Here is a 12,259-nt window from a genome sequence, read left to right on the forward strand (position 1 = left end):
CATCCAGTAGGATATACAGCTGAGGGAATAAATTTAATGTTTCGCCAAATGGCTAGCTGGATTATATTCACAATTGTATGTAGAATTGATTTCTTTTGCCAGGTAAATGAGTATTCTATTTGGTATCTTTTAAAAAAATACTAAAAGGGTATAAAATGAAAAGAAGATTCTTTGAGATCTAAAAATATGTTCCAGTTTTAACTAATTCACAGAATCAATTATCACCAAAAGTGGATGCTGTTGATAATCTGTGCCAGTACAAAGAATGAGTGCCAAAAAGATACTGAAAATAGCAGGTGTAGATGTGAGATGAACAGAATTCCTGTAATCCCATTATCTTTACAACTTTATTTTATAGAGTTATAATGTAGCATCACAAATAAAGCTGACAATTAACCAAGCTCTTCAATTAATAATAATAATAATAATAATAATAATAATAATAATAATAATAATAATAATAATAATAATAATAATAATAATAATAATACTAAGTTGGAAGGGACCTTGGAGGTCATCTAGTCCAAACCCCTGCTCAGGCAGGAAACCCTATACCATTTCAGGCAAATGGCTGTCCAGTCTCTTCTTAAAAACTTCCAGTGTTAGAGCATTCACCACTTCTGGAGGCAGGTTGTTCCACTGGTTAATTGTTTTAACTGTCAGGAAGTTTCTCCTTAGTTCTAGGTTGCTTCTCTCCTTGACTAGTTTGCTTTGGAGAATAGCTTGACTCCCTCTTCTTTGTGGCAGCCCCTGAGATATTGGAACACTGCTATCATGTCACCCCTCACCCTTCTCTTCGTTAAACTACACATACCCAATTCCAGCAACCGTTCCCTATATGTTTTAGCCTCCAGTCCCCCAATCATCTTTGTTGCTCTTCTCTGTACCCTTTCTAGAGTCTCAACATCTTTTTTACATCATGGTGACCAAAACTGGATGCAGTATTCCAGGTGTGGCCTTACCAAAGCATTGTAAAGTGGTATTAGTACTTCACTTGATCTTGATTCTGTCCCTCTGTTAATGCAGCCTAGCACTGTGTTGTCACACAATGATCTTTGTTTGTTTATATTTATAATTTAGAATTATAAGGCCACTGAGCCCAGCACCTTCTCAATCAAAAAATGGTTTTCACATAAATCAATTTATGATAATTTATGATTTTTTATTTAGAGTCTAATAATATTTTCAAAGAGGCAATAGGCAACTCTTGTCAGAATTTATTGAAACTGCAACAAATTATTTAATTTTCCTTATTTCTTTTTCTGCACTTTCAAAGTCTGGGGACTACAGTAAATTTAATAATTTCCTTGACATTTCAAAGGTCTGAGGTTATTTCCACAGAGTATGAATGAAGGTCAGGTTAGATGTGATAGAGGCTTGCCTGTGTCTTTTTCCCCCCTTTTAATCTGGTTACCCATATAGGAAGGCTGAAAGTTTTACCTCAGTGTGAACAGACCAGGAATGATAAATCTTAGAGCCTTCTGTTTCTTTGCATCAGGCAGTAGTTATCCCTTACTAAGTAACATTTGAAAAAAGGACTGTTGTATGGTATCTTTTTGAACTTGCATTAAATGCATCTCTTAGAGGTTCATGACATTACTGGTGCAAGTTCATTTGTGCCATTTCCTGCATACCAAGGAACTAGAGATTGCAGCCAAAGATGTAAATGTAAATTATGTCAGAACTGTCACAATAAGACCTCTTCTTTCCTCATAATAGGAACTATAAATGTATGAGTCTGTAGCTGTTGTCTGGGAATCATTGAGACCTCCTCTGGCAATGTAGCTTTGGCATTCCAGATACGTTGGAGATTGAGGGGACTGGAAAGCTCAGTATTGTATAGTGCAATAGAGTTCTGGATGAGGCCCAAAATTTAAATTGCAGGCAGGACTTCACTTTACTAGTTCACATGTTCTCTTTTGGTCTGCTTCTTTCTTTTCCTCTGAGAAACTTCTATTTTCCTCCAGAATAGTGGTAATTCACCTGTGAAATGATTCGGTTAGGAGATTTTCATCTTTTCATGAAGCCTCCCAGCTGTGAAATATCGGTATGCCAAAAGAGCCTGATTAAAAGGTGGTTATTAAAAAGATAAAAATAGTTTGCTCAGCAGTAGATCAGACATGGACTTTGGGAAAATGTGCACTTAAAATCAGTTGTCTTAGGTCCAATGGATTTGATGAGGATGAGGAATGCTAACTTGCTTATTGCTGGAACAGAAACAAAATATAGCCAGCTTTAGGAACTACCAATAATTTGTCAATTGATCTATATCAATGTGGGGGCAGTAAAGGTGAACATTGAGCAGATGATGATAATTTTGCACAAAGTTCCTGAAAGAGCAGAATTCTATTTATAATTAAATCAATCATGATTAGAAGATTATTAAAACATGAACAAAAACATAGAATAGGATAGAATGAATTCTTTACTTTACTCCTAATATTAGAAAGACAGCAACTCAGTGAAATTAACATTGGGCAGTAGATTTAGAAAAGATTTTCAAAAGGATTTTTTTGTGTTTTTTACACATTACATAATTTCCATGAAGATCTCCTATATAAGATGTGATAAAATGATGGCCATTGATGTGTAAAAAGAGATATATGGCTCTTCTGTAGCTTTGTGCCCACCAGATATCTTGAATTACATACCCTGTTATCTGTAGCAAAGACAGCTACTTTGACTGGAGCCAAGAAAAGTTCTAACCGAGCATAAAGTGGGTGGGTTGTTGATAAGGAAAAAAATGTAAAGGAGGAATACTCAGTGTTAAGTATTCGGTTCTTGCAGGCATTGAGTGAGACAAAATGTTCAAACAGCAACAAGTTTATTCAGAGTCACAACATAACAGAAGCTAATAGCTGCTGCACAGCTATTTATATGGTTTATTTTATTATTTATTTTATTTTATTGGATTTGTATACCGCCCTATTCCCGTAGGACTCAGGGCGGTTTACAGGGCAGTTAAAACCATGAATACAAAAAATTAAAAACAAATAAAACAATTAAATTAAATTCAAGCCCCAAGAGTAAATCTAAAACCCAGTTTGTTGCTCCCCGCTATGTTGCTCCCTGCCATGTTGCTCCCCGCCATAATTTGAAGTGGGGTTGGATACATATGGTTGCTGTGGATTGCCTAGAAGTGGAACAGGATGCATAGCTGTATTGTGATTGTTGCTATCGCATTCTGTGCACTTGACAAAGGCTTTACAATTTTTAGCAAAATGGTCGTATGAGGCACAGCACCTGTAGCATATTCCAAGTTATTACCATCTTCTGACTATTCTGAATCAAAGCTGCTGTATTGTGATTGATGATATTATCACTATTAACAGTTCTCTTCAGATAGCTGAACTCATGAAATACCTTGATCATCCAGAAATACCTTTATTTGCATGTAGCATAGATTACAGCATGATAAGGTGAGTTAGGAGCTATTGTACAGTATTCCAAGGTCAGAAGATGGTAATAACTCCCAGCGTCTGCACGTGGATCTGAAGCACATGTCTGCTGGTTATCACATGTCTGCTGGTAATGGAGAATGAACATCTCCAGAGATGAAGAAGGAGGAAGTCCATCCCAGAAAAGGGGAGGGGAGAGGAAATACATCACAGGATAGGAGGGGTCTGGCTGCCCACATTGTAATTTCCCCAAAACAGCCACGTGGTGGCAGTACAGGTAAATACCCACATTGATCTTCATGAATAAATTCTTGCAGAATTATTTTCAATCTATTATCCAGAATCATTGTGAACAACTTATAATCATTTTCAATAATGATATTGGTCTGTAATTACTTGTTAAAAGTCAAATTTTGTTTCTCTAAATATTACTGCTATATTAGCCTCTTTCCAAGTCTCTTGCATCTTTCCTCCTGGAAACTACAGTTCACCATAGTTTGTAGAGATAGTAAAAGTTCATCCTCAAAACATTTAAAATGAAAATCTGATAATCCATTTGGTCCAGGTACTTTTCCTGGTTTATCCTTTTTCATTGCTTCAGAAACTTCTCTTATTGTTGTAGGTCTGTTTATAATTTGTCTTTGTTTCTCCAAAATCCTTGATATATTTTGGTTTTACAAATATATTTTGTCCAAAGGAATATATTGTCCTTTATATAAATTAGAATAATACTGATGAAATACTTTTTGCATGGTCACATTATCTATTAATACAAAATCTTCCTCTTGACATTTCAGTATCATTTTTTCTTCTTTTTCTTAATTTATATATTAACCATTTCCCTGGTTTATTTACAACATACAGAAAGTAGGTCAACCATTAATCAAAAGTTAACATAAGCAAGGAAATTGTACATACAATGCCAATACTGTATATTACACCCCTTCCCCCTGGATAGCACAAACTCTCATTTGTTTTACATAATCTTGCAGATAACTTAGGCAGGCTTCGTGACCGTACAAAATGTCTGGGGGTTACAGAGATTTCCCAGTCTACCTGCTTGCCTGCCAGGCTGGGTAGACCAGGACTCTGGAGTTCAGTTGAGTCGAAGTGACTCAAGTCCCTTTGGTTGGCCATTCCCGGTTGGCCCACCCCAAAGTCCAATTGTGTAGCAAAGTCTACTGTGCTGCTTCTCAGTTCAGTTTGCCTGCCCGGGTCCTGGGACATCATTTGTGTGTCAGGAGGGGATTCTTCTATGGCCATTTCCCCATCACTATGCACAAGAGTTCTCTCAGAGCATGCAAACTGCTCTGTTGGACTGCTGTTCCACAGATCCTGAGTCTGACCCTCTTGGGAGTCCAGAGCCAGTGACTGATCTGCTAACCACTGACACAGCTGATCAATGTGCAGGTGAATGATGCACCCATCTCCAGGACCATCTCGTAGGAGAGTGGTCCTGACACCTTAACAATCTTTGCTGCCACCCACAAAGCCCCTTGCCTATAATTCAGGGCCCACACCCGGTCACCCACTTGTAAACTTCTTGGTACCTTTGGCCGTGAAGTGTCTTCTGTGACTCTGTTGGGGTGCAGCCTGTCCAGTTTAGTGATCAACCTCCTGCCCCAACGAAGGTCAGCTGGGCTTTTGCCCATGGCTGTGCAGGGTGTTGTGTGCTGGCATAGTAGAAAATCAGCCAGCCTGTGGTGCCAATCCCCAGAGACAATTCATTTCAGGGATTCCTTGGTCGTGTGGACCATGCGTTCTGCCTGACCATTCGACAATGGGTGAAAGGGAGCCGATGTGGCGTGCCTTATGAGGTTGGCCCTGAGGAAGGCCTGAAATTCTGAAGCAGTGAACTGGGCCCCATTGGCGGAGACTAAGACATCTGGAAGCCCATGTGTTGCAAATAGTCTCTGCAGCACCTGGATGGTCCTAGCAGTAGTCATAGTGGAAATTGGAACCACCTCCAGCCATTTAGAGTGGCTATCGACCACTATTAAAAAAGCTGTCCCTGAAAGGGCCCTGAAAAATCAACATGGATTCTTGACTACGGTGTGTGTGTTTCCTCCCATCAGTGGACAGGGGCCTGCGGCATCTCCGGTCTGGATTGTTGACATGTGTAACACCCTGGTACTTGGGCCTCGATAGCTTTATCTAGCTCTGGCCAACAAAGGTAACTCCTCGCCAGTGCCTTCATCCAGACTATTCCCGGATGGCCTTTGTGCAGAGACTGAAGAACCCTGGGCTGGAGTGAGCTGGGGACTATAACTACTGCCCCAAAGGATACACCCCTTATGAGCTGACAGTTCCTTTTTTCCCATAAAAGAATGGAACTCTGGCCCCGGGCTATTTTCAAGCCATCCTGTGTGAACCCACATCAGTACATGGCTAAGGATTTTGTCAGCTGCTGTCTCTGCAGCTACGCCTCCCACATGGAGAGGGAACTCTGGCAAATCCTGTATGGTTAAAATACGTGTAGCCAGAGCCGGATCTGGCTCCATGTGTGGCAAGGACAATCTGCTAAGGCCTTCTGCATGGGCCATGTCTTTGCCTGGTTTGTGAACCAGCCTGTAGCTATAGGCTGAAAGGAATATAGACCACCTCAACATTCTGGGATACAGAGGTGTCTGCCTGTCTGTAATGAATAATCATAGCAAGAGCTTGTGGTTAGTGAAGACTGTGAATTGGCGGCCATACAAATAATCATGGAACTTTTTAACCCCGGCCACAATGGCCAAGGCCTCCTTGTCAATCTGTGTGTAATTGTGCTCAGCCGAAGACAGGGTCCTCGAATAATAGGCGATGGGAGACTGTATCCCATCAGCTGACAAATGGCTCAACACAGCCCCAACCCCATATGGGGATGCATCACACATGATGCAAATTGGTAGATTTTCATTAAAGTGTGTGAGCACCGAGTTCGAGGACAACAATGATTTTACTGCCTGAAAACTCCTTTCTTGGACATTTGTCCACTTCCACTGACTGTTTTTGTCTAAGAGCCAGTGTAATGGCTCTGCCACTGTGGCCTTATTGAGGAGGAATGCGTGATAAAAATTTAGAAGACCCAAGAAAGCTTGGAGCTTTTCTTTGGACCTAGAGCTTGGTGCCAGCTGAATCGCTTTCAGCTTTGACTCTCCAGGATGGATGCCATTGGCATCGTTGAGGAATCCCAAGAATTCAGTTGACTGTACTCAACTGAAGGACAGCTCTAAACCGTTCAGCCAGGACCTCTGTAGATTCCCCAGTGATGAGTACATCATCGAAATAGGGGCACACTATTGGCATACTGAAGACAAATTTGCTGCCTGTGTCCGGTGAATGCCGGTTACTTGAATGCCCAATGCATCAAACCAATCGAGTCCTATGAGGCTCGTGCGTTGGCCTTCCACCACAATAACCTAGTGGGCCTGTAAACCCCTTGAAATTCACTGCTAATGTGGCTTCGCCCTTGACCATCACTCAGAAGTTCTGGAAGTCTGTGAGTAAAATGTTAGATGGTCGAAGTTTGACCCATCTGTTGCTGCGGCTGCAAACATGCTGGAAGGTTCCAATGGAGATGATGGACACAGCTGAGCCTGTGTCCAGTTCCATTTTACATGGAACTCCCTGAAGCTCGATTTGTAGTCGAAGCTTCTGCTTAAGAGGTCAATGGGCACCAGTGTGAAACATGCTCCTATGACTGGAGTAGAACCCTACTTGTTGTCCCAGGGGCCTGGTACGTTTCCTGAATGAATCTTCCTGCTGACGGTCCCGCTGGCGACCTCGGCAGACGGCAGCAATTTGGCCTGGTTTTCCACACGCCAGTGTTGCTGTCTGAAAATGGTGTTCCGTGCAGTGGTGTGGCCTCCGCAGCCCATGCACCTAGGGAATGGGACTGCCTTGTCAGAAGGCCTCGGTCCCTTCTCCTGGTGCCTCTGAAGCTTGTTGACTTCGCAGTCGGAGTCAGTGTCTTCCGTCCGCTCAGCGTCCTCGTGGTGCACGGCTTTGGTGCTTGGCATGCTTTTGGAGGGCCACAGTGCCTTAACAGCCCCTCCGGTGGTTTCATCTGCCATGACCTCTTCAAGGCCATTTGTAGCAAGAGAGTCTCCTTAGCGAAGAGTTCTTGTTGGAACTCTCGGTTCCTGAGTCCACAGACTAAGCGGTCTCTTAGTCTCTCTTCTAAATTGGCAAAGTTACATAGTTGAGACGCCTGCTGAAGAGTTGAAATGAACTCAGTTGCTGACTTGTTGGGTTGTTGTTCGCGTTGCTTGAAGATGTGCCTCCATGCTATCATGGATAACTTTGGCTCGAAGTGGTCTCGAAGCTTTTTCTTGAAGTCCATGTAGCTGATGGACTTGAGCGGTGCGGGAGCAACCGAGTTCTCGGCAATATCGAAGGTGGCTGGGCTGCACATGCAGAGAAGGGTCGCGGCCTTCAGCCCATCTTCGCCGATTTGGTTGGTGAAGAGGTAGTTTTCTATGCAGGAAATGTAGGACGCCCATCTCTCCGGGTGTGTCACGTCAAACTCTTTGAGTTTTCTGACTTTCACCATGGTGAGTAGCCTTCATTGCTTGTTTCTTGTGTTGCCTTGTGCTGCTAGCTTCTGTGTAAGCCCTTAGGGCATGGTGGTCTCCAGGGTGGCTTGCTAGGCAGACCGAGGGGGGGGACTTCAGGCTCTTATGATGAAGCAGCACATCACACCTTCATCACCAGTGTTAAGTATTCGGTTCTTGCAGGCACTGAGAGAGATGAAGTGTTCAAACAGCAACACGTTTATTCAGAGTCAGAACATAACAGAAACAAGCTAATAGCTGCTGCATAGCTATTTATACAATTGGCCTCTAAGCAGTGACCAATAGATTTGAAAGAGCAGTTTCCCGCCCCAAACCTACTTAACTGCCCGGAGTCAGCAAGTCTAGCTCAGCCCAGTAACCGTTACAACATACAGAAAGTAGGTCAACCATTAATCAACAGTTAACATAAGCAAGTGAATTATATATACAATGCCAATACATTACACACAGTATTTTAGTTATGGTAGCTAAATATTGTGCATACTGTGCTTTTTATTCTCTTAATCTGCTCTGGATTGAGGAAGTGGTAATTCACATAAATTAAATTTAAAAATGGTATGTTTGAATATCTGGAAAGGATTTATAGTAGAGGATAGAGGGAGCCTCTCTACACATGAAGTGGATCTGCATAGCCATTCCAGTGAAGACAAATCTGGAGAAGATGGCTCCTCATTCTCAACCAATAGGACTCTACTTTCATTATTCATGCTAAAAAGATAAGATAGCAGTTTAAAATATTAAAATATGACATTCTCAGTGCTACCTTCCTCTGTAATTGCATAGATCTTTGGGGCATTTCAGTAGGTAATGAAATGAAAAAAAGATTGAAATGGATGCTGGGAAAATCACTTCTGCTTCTCACAGTAGCGTCTGCTACTACTAATATTTTTACTGCTTTTCTTCCTCTATCTCCTCATCCCTTTTGTGCCAAATAGACTACAGGGATGATACTAATTGGAACCATACAGATGTGAACCCTAGAAGAAGACAATAGCAAGTCATTACAGTATTGTTTCTGAGAGTCAAATTCAACTAAAGGAAGAGATTAATTTATACCTCTATCTATACCTGTATGTATAAAGGACATCTCAATATGTTTGTAGCATGAGCTACATCCCAAGATATACAATAGGGCAACCTTCCTCAGGCTGAGGAAGCCTTCATTCTTCCAGTCTTTGAATTAAGGCTTCATTGCTGGGGATCCTCTGTGGCATGCCATAAGCCTCTTAATAGAAGAGAACGAGAATATATGTTACATTGCAGAAGAGGATGATTTTCAGAGAGTACTGATTGTCAATAAAAACACCAGATAAATTTAGGTGTAATTCAGATAAAGCAAAATTAATCAAACACTTTGAATTAATGTTGACTCTGTCCTAACTTCTTTATTTGTTCATCTAATTTATATATCAGTAGCTACCCATCTCATAAATGTGACTCTGGGTGGCATAAGAAACCAGTTTAAACAATTAAACAACAATTTTATTTATTTATTTGGTGTGAGTTATCTGCACCTGATGCAAATCTCTAGTTAACAAAAAAGCATACAATAATGTTTTTCTTTTTCCTAACATATGTGAAGGAGGTCAGAATATATGGCAAAGGAAATCCAATCAAAATTGTAGCTGTGGATTGTGGATTGAAGCACAATGCTATTCGTTTGCTAGTAAAGGTAAATCAACATGTTTCTTAAAAAATATTGACTCTTTTTTATGTATCTGTCATGGTTCTGACAGATGAAACTCTTCAAAGAACTTCAAGGCATTGTTTATCTTAAAGAATCTTTATTCAAGAAGTATAACATCGGCACTTACATAGTCTAAGCCAAAATCTGAATTCCCCTCCCCTGAGCACATAATATCAAAGCACAATTCCCTCCTCTAATTTACAGTCATAAATCACATTCTCCAATTATTTTGAAATGCAGGCTTTCCCTCCAGTTCTCCAGCCTGCCAATTCTTATCATCTCTTATTCATATAACCTTGGTTCACACACTAGTTACAGTATTGTTATGTCTAGCTAAACTCCCATGCACATTCCTCCTCTTTTCCCCCAGTATCATCTAATTCTAACTTTAATTCTAAGAGTAAAACCTAAGAAGGAAAATGGTTGCATCTCCATATGTTATCAAAGCAAAAACATCTGATGTTAGCAGCATTGACAGTATCTCTGGGTTTATTACTTTGTTCAGGACTAACTAGAAAGCCCGGCTTGCTAATTTCCCAAACAGCATTTTATTGATGTTGCAGCAATCTGAAATGCTGACACTGACATATTAAAAACTTATTGGAGTTGATAAAATCTACTGATGTTTGAATGTGTGTGTATTTGTATGTGCATATGCACACATTAATGGGGAAGAGAAGGAGTCTTCTCATGATGGGTGACCATACTGAGAAAGCCAACAACTGCGACCACTACAGAGATGTGCTTATATGAGGGGCTCATACTTATATGTGTTTTCACTTTATTTTATCCTGAAAACAAACTTGCAAGATTAATATTTATTTTAAAGACTTTATTTTAAATACAATACAGCTAGACCTTGTTCAGCAACTACCTTAGACTGTTTGCAGTTACAATGGTGATGAAGTCAATCTTTGGTTTCACAACCAACTTTGATGCCAATCCTCATATGGATGACCTTTTCAGGCCTGCAAAGCAAAGGAAAACTGGAGTAAAATCATGAGTACCCTCACAGTTTCACTTAGCTACTGCTTTGCCTAATTACTGAATTGCCAGTCCCAATAGTGGTTGCTAAATGAGGACAATTAAATATATATTAAACCCATATTAAACTACCTCTTCGTATATATTTAACCCGTACCTCTAGTATATAGTTAATCAAGAAGTATTTATGGAGAAATGCTGTAGTAGTGGGATACTATTTAATACTGTGGTTATCTCTAAAGGTGAATATGACATTCAATTATTTATACTTCATTTTCAGAGACAACCACAGTGATTAAGAATAAAGAGAGAAACTCTCCTTTTTCCCATTTACTTGCAACCAGCCAAATCTAAGTGGGCTGTGTTAGAATGGGTTTTTCTCATATTCAGACTCACGAATGTATCCTGTTAGCTGCATCATACATAATCTAGTTAATTGCCTAACAGCCCTTGATGCTATCCATCCTCTTTTGTTGTCAGAGAGGTGCTGAAGTTCATTTGGTGCCTTGGAATCATGATTTTACCTCAATGGACTATGATGGACTTTTCATTTCTGGAGGCCCTGGTGATCCCACCCAAGCACCAGAACTAATTGAAAATGTCAGGAAGGTAAAGAATATATATTGGAACCAATGTTTTTTTTATGATGCTGTTGACTTATATTGCCCATGGTTTGTTTCTTCATTTGCATTTCATTAAAATACTACCCTTGAAATAAAGATGAAGAAAGTGGTGGATTAGAGCAAAACACTATAAAAGGAGACATGAAGACAAGTCATTAGAGACACCCAGAAAAAACTAAAGATTATAATTAGAGAAGAACAAACCCAGAGATACAAAATGGAGAAAAGTTTAACTCTGGAAGAATTCAAGAATATCTGGCAATAATATACTCAGAACTTTCTCTCAAGATTGTGTGCTACGATAGAAATGGGTTTTAAAAAGGAGGCAGAATAAAACTGAGAATCAGTCTGTTTTGGATAGGGATTTAAAAATGACAGTCTACAGTAATGATATGGACAAAGATGTTACACAGGATTTACAAATGAAACCGGTTGATGTTTTAATAGCTAAAAGGGATACACAAATAAATAAATAAATAAATTACAAGACTGACTTGGATAAGTAGAGTTAAACTCAGAAGAATGACCTGGATAACTTACCTTGGACTTACAAGGAAGATGTATAATGAAAGAATTTCAGAGAAAAGATCAAGAGAAAATGAAAATAAATCAGCTTTTGAGACACTACTTAAAAGGAATAAACATTTTAAAATGATTTTAAAAGCAGAAATATAAAATTGGCTTAATTGAATAAGGTTAAAATATATGTTTTGTCTAGCAGCTTTTAATGAGTTTTTCTTGACCAGGATTGAGGTTTAAAGATTTGGTTATAGATAAGATGTGAGTAGAAGACATTTCTTGGTGTTTTAGAGAAAGTAGTATGCTCATTCCTTCTTAAAAATTGAAGGAAATTGTTAAACTTGTGAAGGAGTTTCTGAAAAGAGATGAAAAGAAAATGATAAGAAATTAAGTTGTGGGACAATATTTAAAGGGATTAAAGATTAAAATTTTCAATCTGTTTTTTCTGATAGATCTTAATGGATTTTTTTCTTGATGATGAGGGTTAAAATT

General features: G+C 39.7%; 1 protein-coding gene across 1 annotated transcript in view; it reads left to right on the forward strand.

Moving 5' to 3' along the window:
* Positions 1 to 12,259, forward strand: part of CPS1 (carbamoyl-phosphate synthase 1) — a gene marked incomplete at its 3' end in the record, with an annotated part of 181,118 nt that overhangs the window by 24,158 nt on the left and 144,701 nt on the right. The window contains exons 7-8 of the mRNA XM_081313498.1: positions 9,537 to 9,626; positions 11,106 to 11,234. Coding sequence (XP_081169624.1) covers positions 9,537 to 9,626; positions 11,106 to 11,234 — 219 coding nt within the window. The remainder of the gene's footprint in view (positions 1 to 9,536; positions 9,627 to 11,105; positions 11,235 to 12,259) is intronic.

Source organism: Vipera berus, assembly GCF_964194415.1.
Source record: "Vipera berus genome assembly, chromosome: 1".
In the NCBI taxonomy this organism is placed as follows: Eukaryota; Metazoa; Chordata; class Lepidosauria; order Squamata; family Viperidae; genus Vipera; species Vipera berus.